The sequence below is a fragment of the Caretta caretta genome, chromosome 3, assembly GCF_965140235.1.
Source record: "Caretta caretta isolate rCarCar2 chromosome 3, rCarCar1.hap1, whole genome shotgun sequence".
Lineage (NCBI taxonomy): Eukaryota > Metazoa > Chordata > Testudines > Cheloniidae > Caretta > Caretta caretta.
The window spans coordinates 195,396,332-195,421,414 of NC_134208.1; the positions used below are offsets into that span (position 1 = coordinate 195,396,332).

At 40.5% G+C, this 25,083-nt stretch overlaps 1 protein-coding gene across 1 annotated transcript; it reads left to right on the forward strand.

The window, feature by feature from the left end:
* Window positions 1–24,435, forward strand: RAB1A (RAB1A, member RAS oncogene family). Its single transcript, XM_048842705.2, has 6 exons — window positions 1–228; window positions 13,032–13,104; window positions 13,721–13,816; window positions 17,827–17,922; window positions 21,750–21,881; window positions 22,220–24,435. Exons 1-6 carry the CDS (start codon window positions 206–208, stop codon window positions 22,415–22,417), a joined length of 618 nt encoding a protein of 205 aa, XP_048698662.1. The 5' UTR covers window positions 1–205; the 3' UTR covers window positions 22,418–24,435.
* Window positions 24,436–25,083: the final 648 nt, after the last annotated feature.

Sequence of the window (25,083 nt, forward strand, 5' to 3'; positions counted from 1 at the left end):
CCCTGTTTCCTGGTTCGGGGCTGGCAGCCATTTTGGGTTGAGGAGCTCAGAGCGGAGGCCGCCGCCTGCGAGGGGACGGGGGAGAAGCTGCTGCCTCCGCTGCCCCGTCGGACGCCTGCATCTGCGGAGCTCCCGCTGGGGGGTCTGGCCGGCGCTGCTCCTCAGAGCGAGCTCGTTCTCCAGAGGCCGCGGGGTCCCCACTGACATGTCCAGCATGAATCCCGAATAGTGAGTCCGGGGTGGCACTGCGCGGGGGCGCCCGCCCGGTATGAGGGAGGGGAGGAGGACCCGCTGTGAGGGAGGCGGGGGGGCTCATTGCCTCCACCTCCTGACGGGGGGTGGTGCGAGCCGGGGCAGGGATGTGGTGGGGCTGGGAGAGGTGGGGGGTGGGGTGGGCTGTCTGAGGGCGACGGGGGGCTGGGGGGAGGAGAGGAGGGTGTGGGAGCTGCCGTGGGAAGCGCAGGGTAAGAGCCAGGTGGCGGCATTCTCCAGCCAGGATGGGTGGCCGCGAGCACCTCATTGGCCCGCGGGCTTGGCTACAGCGCTTTGCCTTTTTTTTTTTTTTTTTGGGGTGGGGGGGTAGTAAACATGACCTGTCTGCCTGCGAGGGGCAGGGCAGCGTCTCCTGGGCCTTAACAGAGAGTGTAGGTCACTGGGGTTTAGGGAAGGGGGATGGAAGGGGGACCTGAGGTCACTGGCTAGGCTCTGGGTCCCCCCCAAGTTGCCAGATACCAGGAGCGATTTGTGTACAGCCCTGGCAAACTCAAGTCCGTTTTCATTGGTTATTAACAGGCTGTAAAGCAAGTGATCCCCTCTTCCTGTCAATCTTTCAAATAGCTTTTGCTCCGTACAAAATGTCACGGAAAAACACACAATTAAGATGAATGAAAAGAGAAACCAATATGGCCTTTTATGCTCTCTGGAGAGTTTGGGTTACACCTGGCAATCCTCACAGATGGGGAGTGAGGAGGTTTCATGATTTGTCATGAAAACTTAATGGTATTTTCTCCTCTAACATGAGAAACGTTAGACCAGACGTTCATAGTAAACTTTGTTTTTAACTTTCATCCAGGTAACCATTGCAGGAGAAGGAAGAACTTAATTTGATTTTTCAAGTAAATCTCACTGCCATTGTATGCTTAAGACTCTACTAAGGCTTGTTCGGTCCCTAAAATATTCAGTTTCTCCTTGGAGAGGAAGGGGACCAAGGATTTAAAAATCTGGAAAAATTAGTTCTTGTGAAAGTGGATCTTTCTGACCACTTGCTGTTGGCAGCTTAACATTCAGAAGTCCACCCTTCATTTTAGCTGCAAGTCATGTGTGTGTCACATGGCGCTTGCAAAACACATTCTTGCTTATGTAGATTTTGCAATACTGTGGCTTGATAGTGAAATATTCCTATAGGTTAGTGGTTCTCAACCTTTTCTTGCTGAGGGCGCCTGCCCTTCTCCTCTCCCCCCCCCCCCCCCCCAAAATGCTGTAAAAATTTCACAGCCCACCTGTGCCACAATAACTGGTTTTCGGCATATAAAAGCCAGGATGAGCATCAGGCCCCCACAAAGCTACACTGCTCAAGCTTCGGCTTCAGCCCTGAGTAGTGGGACTCAAGCCCCTGGGCTTCAGCCTCATGTGGTGGGGCTTCAACTTCCTACTCTGGGCCTCAGTGAGTCTAATGCTGGCCCTGCTTAGTGGCCCCCTTGAAACCTGCTCACAGCCCCCCAAGGGGCCTGGACCTCTGGTTGAGAACCACTACTAGAGGTGATGCTTTGAACTGGAGATAGAGGCATTTATGGATGAAAAATAGTAGTGCTATTATTAAGTATATACAACTTAAGTGACAGTTTTTGATCAACTTAAGTGTTTGGTTTTTTATTTATTTTAACAGTCACTACTTTGGGAGTAGAGCTGACTGAGGTCCCTAGTTACTGTTGCCAGGAGGCTGCCAAGAGTCGTGTGACTTTGCCACCTCTAAAAAGTTGGACAATCTTTGTTTGCTCTCTCAATTTGCCAGCGTACAAGAGAACAGAATCCGTGCTTATAATTAAAGAAAATGTGAAAACAAGCTCTATTTGTATCTAATACTGTAGATACTGAAGTGAATTTTAAAAATCCTTTATTTTCTTCTGGCATTCTTTGCATTTCAGCTTGGGATAATGAAGCTAGATTTACCTTTCTGTCCACTATCACAAAATTACAGTGTTTTGAATATTGGAAAGCAAGGGTGATTCAGTTGTGGACTTAGTTTATTGGCTATGTCTAGATATTTCTTGATAAAATTAAATATCTGTAAATCCAGAAACAAATCTTTTATGATTCTAAAGGTTTGCTTTTACATAGTGGGACTACTTCTCTGTGACAGTGGCTTTTGAATTCCTTAGTTGACATATGATCACAGCCTTGTGTGTTTTTTGTGCTGGCTAATTAGGAGCAGCCTTGAAATGAGAAGCACTTCAGAAATCTCTTGATAAATGGTAAAAATCCTTTGAAGGGTAAATCATTGTTGAAAGAATTAATTTAACCCCCGAATTCAAGATTAGAATGGTTCTGGGTCAAGTTTAATCTTGGACTTCAAGACAAACCAGGATGTTTGGTTTGTTTCTGTAAAGCTGGCTAGCTTTGCTTCTTGATAGGATTATGTAACAAGTTTGTGTGATTTCAGCAAAAACACTTCTCAAACAAGGTACTGGTTACATATGATCAGTGAATGTAAAGACTTGCAGATTATCAAAGCATTTTCACAATCATTTGACTTTTTGAAATATGCAGTAATCTGGACAACTCCCTACAAGATCTAATAATAAATAGGCTAGAGCAAATGCTATAATGAAAGCTTGTTAGTGATTCCAACTATTGGAGAAGTTCAGAAACACTTGACTAAAATGCTGTAACATTTAATTTGGAGGGGGGGGGGAGAGAAGAGACAAGGTGTATGGTTTTTTTACTATGTTCATGATAGGTCTGGAAGGATGGGAAGTACAATTGGCTTTCAAATAAAACAATTTACATACAAATATTTCATTTTAATAGAACTAATTTTCCAGTGACTAAGGGACTCACTGAAAATTACTAAATTTTACAAGTTGGCAAGTAAAACAGAACAAGGAGAAAAATACATAAGGTAACGTTACAACTTTAGTCCTAATTTTAATTATAAGGTGAGACCAGTGGGCAGAAACTCTACATCATGCAAAATCTCTGACTGTTAAATGTTTGAGTAGTGTTTTTTTTTCAGGGAATTATGAGGTGTGTAGGTTCTTTCTGGTTTTGTTCCGCTTGTGGGAGCAGTTGACAGACCTGTATGTATCAATGTGAATGTACACACCCTTTCAGAAGAATAGCATCTCTAAAGAAGAGACCCAAAATGAGCTGTTGCATACTTGGTTTGAAAAACTGGCATTTAATGTTAGAAAAGCTAGCTTCAATATGGAAAAAACTTGTACAAATGCACACTTTAGATTGGATAATTCTGGCTTTTTTGTACTATTCAAAGCTTGAAATCTAAAATGAAGAGGGATGCAAGAGTTCATTAATATCAATCCTTAGTTTTATTTTTATCACAAAAATTAGTTAACCAGATATAGCACTCTTCACCCTGCCATAGGGTTGGAGGCTGCTGTACACTATTCTTTGGAGAATAAAGGATTTCCGTTGACTTCCAAAGTGACCAAACCATGCCACTCTTAAATTTAAAGTAACTAGTCTGAATGGAAAAAGATTAAAGGGGAAGATTAAAGCACATCCCTTACAGAAAATACAACTTACATCATGAGGGTTAAATTCCTTTCTGGACTTCTAGAAAGTGTATATTCTGGAGACTTCACTAATCCATGGCTTAGAAATTCCTTACTCATTACTTTTCTCCTATGAAACTTCTGATACTTTTCAAACTTAGACTGTCTTTACTTTCTTTTATACTCTTATTGGAATGGTCCATTCTAATTCTTAGAACTTGCTTAAGGACTTTCTATTACTGAATTGCAGATATTCTTGCAAATAAGAAAAATGCTGCTTTCTCCAGTGTGGGGCAAGTTCGCGTTTAAAGTGTAAATATTGTGGGTTTTTCCACTTACTGTTGGAGTGCAATAAATAACTTTAATCAATCATAAGTTGACTTAGCTCTGCTTTTTATCTTCCTTTAAATGAGATTTTCTTCTTTTCACCTTTATTGCACTTCTAAACAGTGCAACTCTTCTCTTGCTGCCATGGTAGAACTAATGGTACCTCATCTTTCAGAGTAACTATCACATTGTTTAAGTAAAATCTGATCTTAATGAGACTATAAAAGAGAACCAACCAATCTCCCTTCCTAGTCAGTTTTTGGTAGCAGACATCTACTGCAATCCCAAAAACTCTTAAATTCTTTATTCTATCACCAAGAACACATCTATTCTTTTTATAACACTGGGTACAAAATCCTAAAGAACACTTTAAATCAGGACACAAATTTCCACTACATTATCAATTTTGGCCTTACATAAGGGATCACCTAGTCCCATGTTCTTTCTGCATTAGGGTTAAAACCATGCTAGTAACTGTTATATAACCAGTGTGGACAGGAACACTCCTGTTGTGTTGCAAAACTGATCTAGACAAACCATGTAACCCCAAGCCCTCCTTCCCAACTGCCTTGGTCTGTCAGTTTAAGCCTGGAAGGACCAAAGCACCCTACTTCCACACATTTTTGATGTGCATGTGCTGGGTGAAAACGGATGTTGGCTGATCAGAAGTCCATGGTCCTCTCTTTGTTGTAGCGCATAAAACTCTTGAATAAGCTCCTGAAGGGCATCTGAGTGGGGTGCTGTGTTCCTCCATGTCCCCACTTTGGTTTCCCAAGCTCCCTATCAGCCAATCCCCAAGAATTCCTTATGGCTGGCTAGACCCTCTGATTTCTACAACACTGTGGCAAATGAGAAATCTGGAGGCAGGCTTTTAATGAATCAAATATGAAAAAGTATAACCTCAACATAGTATTATATTTTAGATGCAGTTATGTACCCAAACTTTGTGTGTTGGTTTTTTTTGTAATGTAAATGTATAATGGCATTGAAAGTACTGTCAGAAGTTGGATAGGGACACTTTTTTTGAGAGGCAGCCTTGATACCTTTGCCACTGAGGAGGAAACTGAGGGTTTTGGACACTGGGAGGGTAAGCATCTCCTTCCCCTCACCTTTTTGGCGAGGAGAGATTGGCCATAAACTTACCTTAAAGTAAAGAGGATTCAAAAGCCTTTGTTCCCTTCAGCCTAGTAATTCTTTATTGCAGTGATTCTCAACAGGGGTACATGTACTGTTGGGGGTATGCAGAGGTCTTCCAGGGGTATATCAACTCAGGAAAATGTTTGCTTAGTTTTACAACAGGCTACATAGAAAGCACAAGCAAAGTAAGTACAAACCAAAATTTCATATAGCCAGTGACTTGTTTATACTGCTATGTATTTTTCAGTGTATAGTATATTTATATTCCAACTGATTAATTGTATAATTACATGGTAAAAATGAGGAGAATGCAATTTTTCAATAATAGTGTGTTGTGACACTTTTTTTTTAAATGTTTAATTCCTGATTTTGTGAGCATGTAGTTTTTAAGTCTGGTGTAACTTGGGGGTATACAAAACAAATCAAACTCCTCAAAGGAGTACAGTAGTCTGGAAAGGTTAAGAACCACTGCTTTATGGCTTGGAGCTGCCCTGCTACACCTCCCCCTAGAACTTGCTATATCCCACAATGGACAGTTACACTAGCTTGTTTGTCTAAGGTCCAGCATTGAAATAGTTGATGCTGAATCCAAGTTCACTGTTAAATCCCCATCATAATGCTGGGAAGTGTGAACTTCTCCCAGTGTGCTTGAGAATGTCTGCTGACATAATTTCATCCACTTACATTCAGTACACTTCATGAAGGTTCTTTTCAACCATAAGGGCTAGACTTATGAAACTTAACTTTTGAAAGCTTAAATTACAGGACACAATTATGCAGCAATTACATATGGGGCAATCATATGGCTATCTGCAGCTACATGAATGCATTATGCACTGGTTAAGCTAGAGTCCCATATAACCTGTCTAAATAAAGAGATTCACCTGTAGTGATGTTAAACGAAGATACTCCAGCCAGATGCTTTAGCCAAAAATCAAACAAGATCTGGCAACCAAACATTTTATTCTAGCTTGCTAGGATTTAGTTGCTGATCTTTTTGTGAATTCTGGAGAAAGTGGATTGAAAATGATAAACTGCAGCTGTTCTCCCATGGCTGTATTTTTCCACCCAGGTGCTCTAAGTGTTAATGGAAACTCTCCCTTGTTAGGATTGTTATGACAAATGTAGCTATTAGGCCCTTACTTTAATCCAGACTCATTCATATAGAGGAAACAGTCTTCAATTATTCTGTTTATGGCTTTGGGTCCACCATAGCTATGGATACTGAAGTCACTTGAGGATATCTGTGCACTTCCTTGCATACATAAAGTGCTACTTTAGAGCACAGGGGCAGACCTCATGTTTACATCACACATCAAATTCCTTCCATATGGGTCACATCATGATATATCAATGCCATCTTTCTTTTGATAAAGTTTGATATAATTTTTCCAAGTTTGGAAACTTATTCATAAGGAAACTCTTGGTGCTTGTAACATTGTCACTCTTTCACAGTGACGCTAATTCCTTCAAAGTATAGTGGGGGGACACCCTCTTTTTTTTTTTTAAATAATTGAAGTAATGCTTTGAGGCCTCAATCTGCATCCCTTAGGACTTCTTCTCTACTAGGCAAAAACCAACACCAGCCCTGACTCAAAGTTAATATAAACTAAAGAGAGCAAACACCTTATAAAATAGAAGCTAGCCTGACAAGAGAGATCAGATTCCCGGCACTATAAAACAAGGAAATGCACAGCAGAAGTTGCCCAAAGAACCTTAGATCTTTCCCATTCCTGATGACTACAGCCCCATGTTTTTCCCAAATACAAAATAAAACACAACTTATAAAACAAGATAAACTCACCCTGCAGCTGCAGTCCTGTCCCACAGGACTGGGCCTGGCTCCCTACCCTGGAAGTTGAGATGTCACATGCAGGGTCACAGCACCACTCGGGTTTGGCCTGGCCCACTCCATTATGGGGGAGGGATTGTTGCCATGCCAAATATGAGTCGCATTGTGAACTGCAAAAAGCTATTACAAATAAATTATAGGGCTCTGTGGCTGATCATGAATGCCAGCATATAAGATGGAGGCACTTTTAAAGGAGTTTTTGATACTGTGTGCAGCCTATCTTGGCCATCTTAGTGTGTGGTGACTGACATGAGGAAAGATCCTAGTGATGACCAGGCAGGTTGAGGTATACACTAGAGCAGGGGTTCTCAAACTGGGGGTTGGGACCCCTCAGGGGGTCATGAGGTTATTACATGGGGTGGTCACGAGCTGTCAACCTCCACTCTAAATCCTGCTTTGCCTCCAGCATTTATAATGGTGTTAAATATATAAAAGTGGTTTTTGATTTATAAGGGGGGTCGCACTCAGAGGCTTGTTATGTGAAAGGGGTCACCAGTAAAAAAGTTTGAGCCACTGCACTAGAGCTTAGTTTACCTATGCCTGCTAACACATTAATTTTACAGCTGCCTTGTCTTTTGGCTTTTAACTTAGCTAACAGGTGCTAAGAACATACATTTGTCTTCCCAGTGAAGACAAGACCGTAGTGGATCTTTCAGAATCTTCACTAAGCTATTCTGTGCTCTAAAATGAGGAATAAGTGTCCCTTCTAAATCTTAGAATTGTTCACAACAGTAATATCAAAGCACTAGCTTGTCTTGCTAGAAGCATCTTGGCTTTGTAGATGAGAGAACTACTGCATGGCTCACTTTACTCTACTGTTCAGTCTAAATTAGAAATGAGCAGAACTACTCCAAAGTTTCTCAATTGAGCTGTTGAGTCAGTCTCAAATTTCACTTATAGTTGCTGTGTCTCTTCTTGGCTTACAGCAAGGCTCTTTGCCCTTAGGGGCCTGAAGGCCTGGCCCTTATGGCCAGAGGACAAATAGTGGGCCACTTGTCATGTACTATGTACTTTGTCCTCCACTCCTTACTAAAACTGCCTGCCTTTCTGCTGCTCCAAACCTATTGCTAGTAGCAGCACTTCTCTCAGAACAGCTGCCTTCAGGTGGCTGCCTGCCTAATCTTTCTGCATGCTCCTTTTGTTTTGGTAGAGTGTGAGGCAGAATTATCGAAGGCTGGAGAGAAAGGCAGAGGCTCAGAACAACAGGATTGATATAAGTAAACACTGAAACTCATGGACCAGTATGGTTTTCTCTTTAAAATATCTAAGTCTGTAGTTCTCAAACTTTTGTACTGGTGATGCCTTTCACATACCAAGCCTCTGATTGCGGACTCCCCCTTAAATGTATTAAAGCGTTTTTAATTTATAACACCATTTATAAATGCTAGATGCAAAGCAGGATTTGGGGTGGAGGCTGACCGCTTGTGACAACCTCCTGAGGAGTCCCAACTCCCAGTTTGAGAACCCCTGATCTAAGTCCTTGTCTAGAACAGAATTTAAAGCTGTCGTGACCATTTTGTTTTCTGCATGCTAGCCCTAAGTAGGGTATTGTAGCTAATAGTCACACTTCCAGTAATCCAATCTTTAGAGAAGTCAGATTTAGAAGTTGTAACAAGTTTCAGTCTGTAAAACCTTAATTATGGAGTATGCTTGGCTTACTTGTCTCCACTTCTAAATTGCTAGGGATTTTTATTAAAAAATTTTGGGGCAACACTTCTGTAAGCAGGTAAACTTTATTTCTAGCTCTTATGAATGCATGACTTGGTGGATGACATACAAAATGCTGAGAACCCTTGAACTGTAATCTCCTGCTTCTCTTTCCTGATCTAGAAACTTTTTTATTAAAAATCTTAAACTTACATATTTGTACTTCTGGTTAAAAACAAATCCTAGATTCTCCCAAATCTATATATGTGCTTAAAATGTGATAGGTTATAGAAGCTAAACCTTAAAAGGGAAAACACCACCTTGTACTTCTAACTTGGCTTTAGAATGAGTAGCCTTTTTATATTTAATAATAAAAAAAGAGAGAGAAAGCTGGGTGAAGGCTTCACCCAGCTATCATACACTTGCTAATCCCAGGCTAGTGCCAAAGTGCTGTCCCTGTGTGTTGCTTAGGAAACAAAAGTGGTGGGGATCTTAGTATTTTGATTTTGCCTACAGCTCTTTCCAGTGTTACGGAGATGGAGGAAATGTTTAAACTTCCTCCAGCTAGTTGGTGTCCAGCTGATGGGCAGTGCTAGGGGAATTCATATAGGTAGTACCAGTCAAGCTAATGGAAAGTTAAGACTATCCTTGACTTGTCCACTTGAGAAGATTCCAGATATCATTTCTATATTGTGAAACTCCTGTGGCTAAGTAATGAGTGGTCAGCTTCAAATCTGTCTTCCTGTCTCTGGCAGCTTACCTTAAACTTAGCATAGCCTCTTGTACATAGCTAGAGTAATACGTGTCTCCTCAAGTTGATGGCTCTAAAGGTAAGAACGCTCTTGTCTACCCTTACTAGGGTATAGGGAGCATAACTCAATACTCACCCTGTTTTTTGTCTAGAACAGGCTAACTCTATGCTGCAGGACCATTCTAGAGTAGTTGCAGTCTTCAGTCATTTGTAGGTAATCATCTAATAGGCAGTTTTAGTTAAAGGGCTGTTTGATTCTCTTGTAAATACTGAAGGACTCCATATCATGTGATTCTTTGCTTGTTGCTCAGCCCTGAGATTAGGGTCCTATTGTTTTAGAGGCGTTACAGAAATGTAAGCTTTTGGGGAAGAGAGATGATTACTATCTAATCCAACAAGACAGTCGGTGCGAGGTCAAGTGTCTGATCCTGGAATAGAACCCAGGTCTTCTGAGTATCTGTCCATGCCCTATCTACTAAACCATGCTGGAGTGGTGGAGGTGGTAAGAGAATGCCATTGTTTCACAACGGGGTCTGATAATTTTTTTGGTCTCCCATTGCTCAGGCTGGAATACTAACTTCAAAGCATAATGACATTTAAAATGTCAAGAACTTTCTTACTGCTTATCCATTCAGCAGATGAAATGGAGGTGGGATGGCAAAACAACCCATAAAGGTGGGGGATCTGGGGATATTGCAAGGAAAGAAATGCAGAGGGAAGGTAGACAGAGGAGGAGAGTGGGCAGAAATAGTGGTGCATCTGTTTAAACGTGATGTTTGGAAGACTGTAATCTTTAAATGAATGCTTGGGTTCTACTGAAGTTGATGATGGCATTTTCCCCTCAGTGGTCCAGAATATCTTCTGGGCAAGTGGATTGTTCAAACGGTGGTGTGAAGAGTATGACTAAGCTAAATGTCCATTCAACTTAAAATATTGCAGTATAAATACTGTCTGGTTCTTTGCAAGTTATTAACTGTAGTTTAGGCCAGTGGTTCTCAATCAGGTTACCTCTGGCAGCACAGAGGTCTTCCATGGGGTACATCAACTCAGGAAGACTTGCCTACTTTTACAACAGGCTACATAAAAAGCACTAGTGAAGTCAGTACAAACTAAAATTTCATACACAAATGACCTGTTAATACTGCTCTATATACTGTACACTGAAATGTAAGTACAATATTTATATTCTAAACGATTAATTTTATAATTACATGGTAAAAAATGAGAAAGTAAGCAATTTTCAGTAATAGTATGCTGTTGTACTTCTGCATTTTTTGTCTGACTTTGTAAAGCAAGTAGTTCTTAAGTGAGTCATAACTTGGGGGTCCACAAGAGAAATCAATTTCCTGAAAGGGGTACAGTAGTCTGGAAAGGTTGAGAGCCACTGGTTTAGGCTGCTATAATAAATCATGGCAATATGAAGCAAACTGTATGGGATCACTTAAGTTTGGTTTGATGATGAACAATTTTCTCATAAGTAGGTGTTCCAGATTTTAACTTCAAGTTATGCTGTTTGCTGTAGTGATCAACTTTAGTACAACTTTCCTTACACCAGCATCAGATCTGTATAGCTGAGATGTTAATGTTTTAAACAGTTGATAAAGATGTTTGTTAATGAGTATAATTGTCATAAGGTCTCTCAGTTCTATTTCCCTACACTGTTACATAGTCTCATGAAAAGTAGTCAAATTACTTACAAAAACAGTCTCAAATGGCACCTCCATGTGTCTGGAAAAGAGTATTTTAATGTATCTCCCTGCCAGAGTATAGGAATGACCAATGTACAGCTCCAGATGTACCAGAGATGAGCAGGATGTCTTTCCATGTCTTTCTATGCTATCAAACATTTAATCACGTAAATAGATATTTGAAAATCCCTGACAAATGTGGCCCAAACTATAGTTCAGGGGTGGCTTAATGCCACTGCCCTATAACCTTCATGATTATAGGTTTTAAAATAGGGAGTTGTCAGTGTAGACTGATTTTCAGGAGAGAACAAAATGCTACTCTTCAGTACAATGCATGTCTCCTACAGAAGCTTTGATCTCTCCTAGTGTTACACTGCCCTATTTGTCTTGAGTTATGACTGACTTATGTTTGGATCAATAGACTTAGGCTGCTAGTATTAATGAAATAGAATCTTCATTTCTCTTGAAGTTGAAGCTTGTTTAAACCAATAGAATGGTATCTTAGATTTTTTGCCAAAGGGAGGAATCTCAGAACTCAAGGCTTTAACTTTCTTGGTTGGTTGTAAGTGGTAGCTGTCTGGTATTCAAACTTCAGTATAGTAATATTGGCATTATCAATACTGAAGTATTAAATCATACCTTTTTTTAAAATGTACAAGGTGTAGTTAACTTAGTTTCTCAGGTTTGAATCCTTACTATTGCTGGTTTCAAAAGTACAAATCCTTAGCAGTATTGGTTCCACATTCCATATTTGTCATTCTGGTGGCTGGGATCTTTAGCTAATAAATGGTCAGTTCTGACCTGATACACTTAGCTAACAAGGGTCAGAGTAAAGAGTTAATAATTGATTAGTTCTAGGTAGCTCCACAGAGTAATGTCACATTGGACACCTTTTGGAGTATGAAAATCTCTGTTCTGGTTTGCCAGTAGCAAACTTTCTCTGCCTAAACTAAAAGCTATGTGAGTGGAATGGAATAGATAACGATTTGCTGTCATCTTTAGCTCTTACTCAGCCAAGACTATCAAATACTCTTGTCTTCATTAAGACACTGATAATCACTTACATTTCAGTGATGGCTGTTAGCAAATCCATTGAGTTGCATGCTACACTGTTAGCCTTCCTTCTGAGGCTTAAAGACAAACTTCACCCAGTTTAAAAAAAAAAAATCCATTAAGATTTGACTGACAATGTTCAATTTTTTAGCAACAAGGGTGTAATTGAGCAAACTTTAGAAGGCACAAATTCTGTTTTGGTACTGAGCAGACACATTGTACTGATCCAAAAAAGGAGGTGGAATCAAACTTTTTACTCTTTTTAATTTAGAGAAGACAGTCAGTCCCCAGCTTTTCATTCTTCTGCTGTGACCAGGTATTTTGGTGTACATGCTTGCTTGAGTTGGCTCTCAGATCTTAGCGGCAACTGTTAATAATAATCTTTACTGACTTTTTGCTAGTTGACTCAGCCTTAGTACAGTTGGTACTAGGATAATAAATCCTTACTCGTGAGAATTTATGCTATTTAGAAACATGAATATACTGACTGACAATTGTGACAGTAATGTATTTGACTTGAGTGCACAAAGGAGAATAAGGTCTAGTTAAAACCAATCCTGTTTGTTACATGACAAAACATGAGTACTGCAAATGTAAAGAACATACTTCAAACACTGAATCTTCCATTCCAACATGTGAGTGTTTACTATTCAGTCTTTACTGTTTTGTAAAGTATACTTTTATTTAAATAAAGTAATCTTATTTCCTGACAGTAACAGTAGCAAATTGCTATTTCTTGTAAATTGTATTACACCAAAGTATATGGACTGAGTAACTCAAGTTCTTCAAATATCCAGTTTAAATTTGTGGTATATAAATACTAACAATATCTTTTGTCTTTGCAGTGACTATTTATTCAAGCTACTTCTGATTGGAGACTCTGGTGTTGGGAAGTCTTGCCTTCTACTTAGGTTTGCAGTAAGTTCAGTTATGCTTTCGAAGCTATTTTGTCAATGATATAAAGTTTTATTCAAGCAGTTGTAAGTAAGGTGTTTCCATTTGAGGGGACTGATACTTGACTTTCCGGGAGTTGGTATGCCAAGGGAAGATGGGTGGGTACAAGAGGGTACTATGCTTATTCTCTTCCCATATTTTACTGATACAGCTAATTGGATTGTTCTGTCACAATGACTTATGAATGGGTAAGAACTGGTGATTCCCCATTTCTTAATTAATGAGACCAGGAAAAACTTTCAAAAGTGACTTGGGTACCTAAGTCCCATTGACTTTTAATGAAATCTAGGCTCCCAAATCTGTCAGTGGGACTTAGTTCCATTTTTGAAAGTGACTTGAGTACCTGTGAGGAAAATTTTCAAAAGCTCCTATTTATATGCTGGTAGTGTTGAAGGGGCTTTGTTCAAGGCCCCATTGTGTTAGGCACTGTTCAAACAGACCCCACCCCAATTAACATAATGTAGAAGTAGAATGTAGGCATTTTATGAATGCTTCTTCACCATAGGTATCTGATATTCCTACAGAGATTTAAGATTTCATTGGTTTGTAATCACTAATTTATTCTTTTCTCTGGTTCTAGGATGACACATACACAGAAAGCTATATCAGCACAATTGGTGTGGATTTTAAAATCAGGACTATAGAGTTAGATGGGAAAACGATCAAACTTCAAATAGTAAGTGTCTTAACTCAGATAATATTCAGAGGCTATTAATAATAATCTTGTAAATTCTGACTAATCCATAACTTTATAGATCTGGCACAGGGCACATTTTTCTGTATGCCCAGTAAAATATTGGGCAGATTTGCTTGTCAAATGTTTCAATAAGCAAGTACAAACTATTGTTTTTGAAAACCAAGTTGCATAGTTATTAACATGTTGTAAGCAAGCATTTGTCAAAAGTAGTACCTCAATCTTAAGATTTCTCATGTGAATATCTCACTTAGCTCTTGATAGGATTGTCTACCTGCACTTATCTACAAGCATTGTAATGGTTTTATAGGATGCACAGAGGTGTGTCTTCGTCTAAGCTGAAAGGTTAAACAGCATCTGAGTTGCAAGTTGCTTAGATTATGAACAAAAATGAAGCATAAGGAAAACACTTGGGCTAAATCCAATATCAAGATGGTTAAAGAATAGTGGAGGACACCTGTCATTTAACAAATGCAGGTTCAGATGGCCTGAAAATCTACCTTGCATTGTAAGGAACTGCTTTATAGTAACTCTTTTTGCTCTTTGTGCAAATGGCCGTAACTTTAAACTACTGAATATAAATTGCCCAATACATACACATTCTTTGCTGGTACTCTTAAATGCAGGAACCTCAACTTGGTTAGTGTTTGGGTAACTGATCCTTAGTCTTTAGTGTACAGCTAGGCCTCATAGTGAAAGATGTGAACTGGAAAGTTCAACCTGAACACTTGAGGAAGGTAAACACTCTTAACCTGCATTGCTAAAATTCTTAATACTAAATTATTTCTGGAAGCAAGAATGTTCAGATTAACCTTACACCTTGAGTTAGCTGAAACACCAACTTGGGGATGTAGTATTAACACTTAGCCTTTACAGGATTTATCTTTAGATGTCAAAGCCCTTTAAAACTGGGAAACTAACAGTTACCCACATCTGTATAGTGGAGTTAATGTTTAATTTACCAAAGTCAAGCAGTAAGTAGGTAGACCTCAGTACCTTCTATTGCCAATGGATGTCTACCAAAATAGAACTATCACAAGTTGCTATATAGTAGTAGTAGTACAGTAGTAGTAGACTAAATATGCTTTTGTGTAAAAAGCATTCTTTACTTGGCACTAAGAGCAGAAATGGCCTCTTTGAAGTGTTAGGTCTTTTGAGGGGGGGGAAAAAAAGCTTGCCTAGGAAGAGTGGAAACTGCAGAGTAGATTGAGGGAACTGCTATCCACCCCTTCTTGGTGGGAAAGACAAGGAGAAGAATGGCTCAGATATTATTGATCAGGAGAAGAGGGGAAGGAAAGCAGTGGCCCATGAACTGTATCTCTGTAGAGAGACAGGTGCAGAGGGAGGAGTTGGGAGCTCAAGAATCGGTATTTGCTGGGTGCCTGAGGGTGTCCTTTATGCAGCTCACATACTGAGAAGGGGTGGGAATTTTTGGCAGGGTGTAGAAGTGAAGGTGTAACAGTGAATTAACTATACCCCTGGTATATACATCTTTCACATGGCCTAATAGGCTTGGTCTTTGTGTGAGGTGGTATTAAACACTCTTAGACCCCTGCCTTAAATCAAGCAATGTGTGTAAATTACACTTCTTGATTCTGCCAAACTGCAGCTTCTCCACTCTGACTTAGACTTTGCCATAGTTACTTAACCTAGCTCAGGTGAAACCGTATTACGCTCTGCTTAGAACTGAAGGTTCTGGATGTTCTTCAAGGACAGTTGGGGGCAGATGTAGCAGCCTGTCTCAATTGCCTTTTGCCCCATTGGCATATAGAACATGCTTTGTACTAGCCACTTATTTGAGTAAAATGTGAAGAATTTTATCTTTAAATCCCTGAATGGTCTTTAGCTGCCTACCAGGAAACATGACTTTTTCTCCTGTGTTTTTGCAACACTTACAAGCTGCTTTGGATTTTGGTTCCTAGAATAGACCCAGTTTTCAATAGAAAGCTTTTGCCTACAAAACTTGTCCAGTTTAGGACAGGTCAAGGATGACCTGTCTAGCAAGGTATTTAATGGCTACCATAACATGGAGTGCATGGGTAGGGCTAATAAATGGTGGTAACTAATTATTTTGGGTGACTTAAGTATTCCATGTAATGGAAAGTGCCCAGATTCTATAGGGATAGGAGCCAAAAATACCTAAACTAATATAGTTGGGTTTGGAATAAGCCTAAAGCAAGCATTAGCAATAGTCCAGGGTTTGAAATGCATGGAATACCTACAGCATACTTTCCTTGCACTACATTCTTGGCTCTCAAGAATGCCAATAGACAGGGGACAGTGACTTCACAATCTGAATTAATGTAATTGCACTGAGCTATAGTACTCTGCAATAAAGGAGATATTATACTATGACATGGGCACTCTTAATATTGTTGATCTTAAACTTTGAACCAAGTATTGCTTTAGTACTGAAAATATTATGGGGGGAAAAAGCTTAAATCTAGAAGCAGCTCTTCTAGCGAGTAGGAGCCTGCTGGAAACTCATTCTAGCCACTTAAGGTCAGAAGTTGTCTATAACACTTCACGCATTCTTTAAAATAAAACTACTATTGTAGGTGGTGGTTTCATAATTTAACTTTTCCCATGCTAAATATATACAAAGTTATTGTAGATGGCTTGCTAAAGTTAGTGACTAATACACTTAGACAAATGGATTTGCTTCTATGAAAACCCTTCTGAGAAAAAAGCTACAATTGTTAAGCTCATCTATACTAGTAAAACTGTTGCTGGAAAGGGACCAATCTTATCCCTGCACTGAGGGGTGCAAGGGCTTACACTTTCCTTTCTTGGGGGCTGGTGCATCCTTCTGTGCAGTTTAGGTCCAGTCTTGCTTTATTGGGGTGCAGGATTGTCTTGGTCCTGTCCCCTCCTTCTCCTGGCCTGATTCTCTTCTCTCCTGCCCCTTCCCAGGAGCAGTTGTGGAGCTGGGGCTGCCCTAGGTGGGTGTGCCTCCTAAATCAAGGCTGTTACCAGGGAGGTTATGGTTGTCTATGGGGGGCTGCTCTTCACCAGCCTAGGTGACACTTAAGCATTGTAGCAGAACAATAAATCTAGCCCAAGGGATGTCGGTAATAGCTGATACAGTTGAATCAGACATTTTTGACAATGGTTTCTGAAATGATGCTAAACATAGCTTATTTTTTGGGTACACCTGCAGTTCAGCTGCACTTCTGATGAAACAGTTGGCAATGGTTGTCTCTGCTAATGTCGACAAGGATTTAGTGAAGTAATTTAACATGACTTCAGCTGCCTTCAGTAGCATGCCCTTGACCTATTATGATAGAAATTGGCTTTAAACTAGTTTCCACCTGCTTTCCAGCCTTGCCTATGCCTCAAAGGCAATCAGTTTTAACGCTTGCATATCTTACATCTGGGAAACAAAAGGCTTGACAAGCCATTTTTGAGTGGGCTGGGATAGATGTGAGGTACTGCTGCAACTTGATCTGTGGCCCTAAAGTTGGATTCCAGTTGAAGGTGATTGCCTTAATATTCTTCACAGCATTGTGTTGGCTTTGGGTGGTGAGGTTTCTTTTGGCTAGCCTACTTTCATTCAGTTTCTTAAGAGGAAAGAGGATGCCCATTAGTATTATCAAACTGTAGGAAGATGAAAGTTTTTTCCATCTACTTGTTATGGACTTGCGAGGATCATTTTAGAGGCTTGTTCTGCTGCAGTAATCTTTCTCATATGGGGGAGGCTGCTTCATTGCACTGAAGTTCTAAAATGTGTGACCAGACTGGTGCTCAGTGAACAGTTATTGTGTAGGCTGTCTTGTAAAGCAGTGATAAGATGACTGACTTGTCTTCTCTGAGGGTGTTCATTGTTAAGGGATGTTTCTACTCCAACTGATTGTATATAATCAGGGAACTTCAGATGTCCAGCCATTAGATAGTCTTTTAACTGGATTGTAAAAATAAAACTTTAGTCTCTCTGGTACAGTTACACCTTTTTTGTTTAGACCTCTAACAGTCTTAATTACCACACTTTGCAGTGGGACACAGCAGGCCAAGAGAGATTTCGAACGATCACCTCCAGTTACTACAGAGGAGCCCATGGCATCATAGTTGTGTATGATGTTACAGACCAGGTAAGGTCTAAATTAGACACTTATGTAGTGCTTTACACCTTGAGAAACAACTTAGGCCAACTTATACAAAGTCAGTTCTTTCAGATGTAGATTTATTTGGCTCTTGAATTATGCTCAGACACCTTATAGGCTATGAATTGGTATTTCTGAATGCTAAAAATCTGGTCACACTTGCTGAATATTTTTAACTGATCAGTTTTCTCCAGACTTGCACCAATATTACACAAACTTAAGTTAGACACAGCTTCAAACTTCTTAGTTCTGCCAGACTTAGTTTTATGATTGATTCCTCTGGGCTTCAAGTTGGGGGAGTGGTCTCAGGTGGGGATGAGAAACTTTCAACAAAACTTGACAGGCAGCTGGGACATGGACATGTTAAAATGTACTGGCATTGGCAGCAGGAACAACACTAGCATGAAAGGGTTAAAACGACTTCTACTTTAAGTTAACTGAAGGAAAACTCCTACTTTCCATGGGCAAATGCTCCTGCTTTATTCCATATGTACTTAAGCTTTGTGTGGCCTAGAGTCAGAATTGCTGTAGCAGGATTTACTATCAGATACTCCCAGGGTGAGAGCTGTCATACTGTTTTATATTCCTTTTGAAATGAAAGCTAGTTGAGAATCTTCAGTGACATGGGATTTATTTCCTTCTCCTAAATGAATAGGAAACATCTTAACATCAGCAAATTTACTTCCATCACACACACATGCATTATCTTGGCAAACTATTATAATAGGCTTTCCTGAAGGCTTCGCTTCTTGTAGATTTGATGAGGGCATCTAACACTATGAAAACTTCTGTAATATGCTTGTTGCCCTCCTAGTTACTTAACTCATGAATTCAAGTTACTGCTCACTGATGCATTTTGCAGAATGAGTGGTTCCAGTGGCATGGCTTGTAGGGATTTTTGTTGGGAAGACAGCTGAAGATGGATTAGGGCCCCTGGAGCCCAGTTAACTGAACAGGATACAATTGGTTGACCACTCCTCAGTACAGAGTACAAAACTGCTTTCTCTGAAGCTTGCCCTAAAAGAACAACTCAAAACTCACTTGTTGATGTGTTTGACTTTTTAGTAGTCCAGTGTCTGCCTTTGTTTTACAAAGGTGAAAAAGGATCCTTTCCTTTAGCTTACACCTGTATGAGATGGTACTTGGCATATGGCCAGTTTCACTTATGTACTGCTTTGACAGCTCAAACATGTTTCCCAGTTATTTGGAGTCCAGGCTCCTCTGCAGAGCCAGTGGAGGACCTGGGGCAGGAAGCTCTCATTGGTCCAGTACATGCCCTGGAGGAAACATTTGTGGATGGGTGTACTAGAGACTTCCATAATGCTAGGGATAGAAGATCGGAAGCCCTGGGTCTTTTTAGAGCTGAGGGAAGCAGTAGGGCCAGGTCAGAGGAACCAGCATACACTAGTGCAGGATTGGGAGAACATAGGATACTCCTGAGGAAATTTTGCACCAAATTTTATTTTCAATAAATGAATGTGGAGGTGCCAGTGTGGCAGTGGGGAACACAGGCCACTGGTCACACAGAGGTGGGAGATCACCCTGCAGCCTCCCCCCACCCCAGGGGCACTGATTCAGCAGTGAGGCTGCACCCAGCCCTGACAGTGCAAAGGCTAGACCTGCCCCAGAAAATCCCCCCCCTCCCTGTGCTAGGCACACCAGATGTGGGTGGGCAGACTCAGCCTGGCAGGATCTGTGTGTGAGAGATCTCCGTGTGGGGCCGTCTAGGTGCAGGGTGCTGGCCGGGTGGGGTGGTCCAGGTGCATTGGGGCTGGGTGCCGGGGGTGAGGCTTGGGGGAGGGCCTCAGCAAGGATCTGGATGCAGGAGGGTTGGGGCTTGACAGGGAAGACAGGTGCAAGGGGCTTGGTGGGGGTGTCTGGGTGTGGAGAGTCCAGATGCATGGGGGTTGGGCTGATGGGGGGAGCAGCTCCCTGCTGTGACCCCGCCCCATGGCTGGGGAGCAATGGCAGCTGGAAGTAGGGGGCAGGTGTGGAACTGGGGGTGGGTCTGACCCAGTCACTCCATGCAGAGGAAGTGTGCTCCTCACCCAGGTGGGACTTGCAGCTGAGCCTGGTGTAGGATAGGAGCCACTGGGTGAGGCTGAGGAGAGCCAGGTGCAGGGGACTCCAGATGCAATGAGTGAGGCTTCGTGGTGGGGGGGTGAGACTTGGCAGGAACTTCTGGGTATAGATGCATGGGGTTGGGCAGACAAGGTGCGTCTGGCCCAGCACGAGCTGGGGTGTCCACAGTCCCACTGCTGTCTCTTCCCCCAGCAGTGATTTTCCTCTCTGGGTGATTGAAATGACATGCCATGCTGCTGGGGAGGGGCATGTGGCTGCTCTTGTGGCTTCCTGTTCCTTCCCCGTCAGACATTTTTCTGCAGTGGATACAAGTTCTGTGCATGTGGAGTGGCACAGAATGCCCACAGGAGGAACAGCCACACTGGCTCAGACCAGTGGTCCTTCTAGATCCTATACCGTCTTCTGACTGTGGCCAGATGTTTCAGAGGGATTGGACAGAATAGGGCAACTTTGAGTGGTCCAGTCCCAGCTTCTGGCAGTTGGAGGCTCAGGGAAACTCAAAGCGTGGGGTTACATTCCCTGACCATCTTGACTAATAGCCATTGGTGGACCTGTCCTCCATGAGATTATCAAATCCTTTTTTGAACCCAGTTTTACTTTTGGCCATCACAACCTCCTATGGCAATGAATTCCAAAAGCTGACTGTTGTGTGAAGTTCTTTCAGTTAGGTGCTAGGGGTCATCGGATGACCACTAATTGTTATGTGTAGGGATAAATAACTTTCTCCATAGCACTTATGATTTTATAAACCTGTCACAGTCCCCCTTACTTAATTCTCTTTTCTAAGCTGAAGAGTCCCAGTCTTTAATCTCGACTCGTATGGAAGCTGTTCCATACCCCTAATAACTTCTGTTGCTTTTCTCTGCAGCTTTTCCATGTCTAGTATCCTTGGCACAGGGTGACCAGAACTGCACACAGTATTCAAAGTGTGGGCATACTGTGGATTTATGGCAGCGTTATATTTTCTGTCTTATTTTCTATCCATTCCCTAATTGTTCCGAATAGTCTGTTCACTCTTGACATTGAGTGGATGTTTTCAGGGAATTATCCATGCTGACTGCCCAGTCCGAGTGGTAACAGCTAAATTAGACCCCTTCATTTTGTATGTGTAGTCAGCAATATTTTTTCCAATGTGCATTACTTTGCACTTATTAACGTTGAATTTCATCTGTCATTTCATCACCCCATGCAGGCTGCTTTGGACTTTACTATCAAGTAATTTTGTATTGCTTGCAAATTTTGCACCCTCACTGTTCACCCCTTTTCCAAATCACTTAAGAATATGCTGAGCAGCCTAGGTGTCAGTTCAGACCTCTGGTGGGAGGGGACTGTGCTGCTATTACCTCTGTCCCTTGTGAAAACTGACCACTTGTTCTTATCCCTTTCCTATCTTTTAACCAATTACTGATCCTTTTTAAGCAAACTTAAGTGGTCATGGATAAGACTTGCCTTTGCTGAGGGACCTCATCATAGACTTTCTGAAAGTCTAAGTACACTATATATTGGCTCCTACCATTTGGAGAGATGTGTTTCTATGCTAGCATTTTTGCTTAACATCAAGGAGATAAATACATGCAAAGCATCTGAAATACAAACTATCACTGGATATGCAGATGATGCAATTTATAATAGTGCACTTGTGAAGGCTGTCTCCAATTTCTGAATAATGAATGGTACTGTAATGGCACTGGTTTCTTGGAGAGGAATACTTAAAGTAATCTCTTATCTTCTAGGAGTCCTTCAATAATGTAAAACAGTGGCTGCAAGAAATAGACCGTTATGCCAGTGAAAATGTTAACAAGTTGTTGGTAGGGAACAAATGTGACCTGACTACAAAGAAAGTAGTAGACTATACAACAGCAAAGGTATGTCAACTGGCTTATTAATGATCCAGTCAAATAAATATTACCAAAACTGAACCTACTTGAATGCATCCTAACTAAGTAAATAACTCACTTCTATTAGTCCTCAAATGTGCTGGTGCTAGAAAATGCAAATCCTGGTGTGTCCCTCAAGTGTTACGAAGTGCACATGATCTAATTTAGGAGTTGTGCTGGTGAGGGAGGAAGGGATGATGGTTTGAACCAGTAGTCATTCTCCTGAACATTCATAAATCCATTTTTAATTTAAAGTAACTCGGTGAATCCTGAGCTTTCTAGTAGCAAGTATTAAGACTTACTCTTTGCTATTTCTCAATTCACAGGAATTTGCAGATTCCCTTGGAATTCCATTTTTGGAAACCAGTGCAAAGAATGCAACAAATGTAGAACAGTCTTTCATGACCATGGCTGCAGAGATTAAAAAACGAATGGGTCCTGGAGCTACAGCTGGTGGTGCAGAAAAGTCCAATGTTAAAATTCAGAGCACTCCAGTCAAGCAGTCTAGTGGAGGTTGCTGCTAAAATTTGCCTCCCCCTTTTGTCTCACAACAATGAATTTTGCAATCTGAACCCAAGTGAAAAAAATTGCCTGAATTGTACTGTATGTAGCTGCACTACAACAGATTCTTACCGTCTCCACAAAGGTCAGAGATTGTAAATGGTCAATGCTGACTTTTTTTTATTCCCTTGACTCAAGACAGCTGACTTCATTTTCAGAACTGTTTTAAACCTTTGTGTGCTGGTTTATAAATGTGTGTAATCCTTGTTGCTTTTCCTGATACCAGACTGTTTCCCGTGGTTGGTTAGAATATATTTTTTGTTTTGATGTTTATATTGGCATGTTTTGATGTTGGGTTTAGTCTTCTGAAGATGAAGTTCAGCCATTTTGTATCAAACAGCACAACAGTGTCTGTCACTTTCCATGCATAAAGTTTAGTAAGATGTTATATGTAAGATCTGATTTGCTAGTTCTTTCTTGTAGAGTTATAAATGGAAAGATTACACTATCTGATAGTTTCTTCATACTCTGCATATAATTTGTGGCTGCAGAATATTGTAATTTGTTGCACAATATGTAACTAACAACCGAAGAAATGTTTAATAAATATTGTACTTATTGGAAGTAATATCAAACTGTATGGTGATAAATATTGTCTTAATTCTTATGGCTAAGGGGGAAATTAGGCTTGCATTGTGCCCAAAATGTATCATGTGCAGTAATGGCACTTTAGACCCTCTAGTAGACCAAACACCCTTCCCAAAAAAATGTAACTAGGAAGTATGGCCTAAAAGACTAAGTTGTCCTAGTCCTTCAGGCATATATACTGTACTTGAAAGACAATTTAAGAGACTAATGTTCATGGAAGCATAATGCATTCTGAATGTACAGTATTTTTTCCCCATCTTAGTTTATGAACTTTAATTTATTTCTGAAGGACTTCCTTTAGAAATTCTTGTCTACTTTGCTCTGTAGTAGAGGTGGAAAACATTTTTCCTAACATGTGAATGACTTAAAACTAACAACTCAAGGTGATGTAACTCTGCCAGTATGTCATGTCTTTCTATATACTGTTACTTCCATATTCTTTTAATCAAATACTGTTTTGACTTTATTTAATAAACATAGTGCAACAACTTAGTAGTTATTCAGTTCTGCACAAGGCATCAGTAGGACGAAACTGAAGTGATACTAAAACAGTTGAAAGGTCAGTAAGAAGTCACCAAGAAATTGTACCTTAAAATAAAGGAACTAATTAAAAAGACTTCAAAATTAAGTAGCAGCAAAGTAGCTGAGTCAATTAAAACCAAATGCACATGTGATCTGATCTTTGTACAGAAGAACTAATGAAATCATTAGCTTCCTGTGTCAGGCACTAGCCTGGAACACTTCCTATAAAGGTAAAATTGTTCAGCTTTATCTAGAACTGCAATTTTCAATTTACTTTGTAAATATCTCATGTTTAAAATGACCATGCGGACATTCATTCCCTCCTGGGTAAAAATACTCACTTGTGATTGCAAAATATAACTTGGGTATGTTGTGAGATGCAAATGATAAAACAAATTGGTGCAAATCTGCTTTTGAATATGGGAAACAAATTCTGGGGCAGCAGCTCTTTATAAAAATTATTATAAACTTTTTTGTGTCCATTTTAACAGGAAATCCTAATACATGGTACCAAAATAAGTGAGTATTGTCATATGACTGAAATGAATTGAACTTCTTTCCACCTGAGAAACTGTCAAGGTGGTATACTTTTTGTATTATAGATACATGCTTGTTGGATCAATTCAGACTAATGTAAGGTGACATGCTCTTTTATAAGCAGGAGTGGTGGTATTTGGATGTTGCTCATTGCTAATGAAATCAGGAAATGGGCAGTATATTCTGAAAGAGGGTGTTTGCTGAAGGGGGAAAACACTTTCAAATGAGACTGCCACACAAGTGAATTCATTTATTTCTAAATGTCAAGCTGCCTGCTAAATGCAACCCAAAACCCTACTGTTCATATATAGTAATAAAAATCTTGCAAAACCAACTTGGGCTACACCATTAAGTCTTATTTGGTGTTTTGCTAAATCATGCTGCAGTGAACTTTGTCTTCATGTGGTGGTGCATCTGTGCATGCTACAGTTTTAAGGAAAGGGCTGACTATGGAGCTATCTGGGACAGAGAGAAGAATAGTGAGGAGTGAAGAACAGGAGAATCTCAGTTCAAATGGTAGGAGTCAGCCATTGCTTAGCAGCAGAGGTAGGAAGCAAGCTTCTTCAAAACCAAAGCTACAACTATCCCCTACATCACAGGCCCACTGTACTGATTTGTTTTCTAAAATGTGTGGTTAAACTGATTTTAACACCATATTAAACTTTACATTCTCATACTGCTTACTACTCCCCTCTTGAAGTGCTGGAAGGGATGGAATTCTAATCCCACCACTACCAGATCCAGCTGAATTAGTTTCCTAACTAGACAAATAGCCTTTTAAATAATACAAGAAATCTGAAAGTATTATGGGATACAGTTTTGGTGGGAGAAACTGCCTAATGATAAACAGACATGCCTAGATGTTGGACTGTTGAATTTGACTATTTTGTAGGCTTTTGGCAGGAGGTACATCACATTAACAGATATTTACTGTCTTCTGACCACCTAACTCAACTGAGAAGGTTCTGGAGGCAGGTAGCAT

What these genes read in the sequence shown, in the direction of transcription:
- RAB1A (XM_048842705.2), top strand. Translation starts at nt 206, where the DNA reads ATGTCCAGCATGAATCCCGAATA. An exon ending in AAACGATCAAACTTCAAATA is followed by an intron (nt 13,817 to 17,826) that starts GTAAGTGTCTTA and finishes CACACTTTGCAG; the next exon opens with TGGGACACAGCAGGCCAAGA. An exon ending in TGTATGATGTTACAGACCAG is followed by an intron (nt 17,923 to 21,749) that starts GTAAGGTCTAAA and finishes CTTATCTTCTAG; the next exon opens with GAGTCCTTCAATAATGTAAA.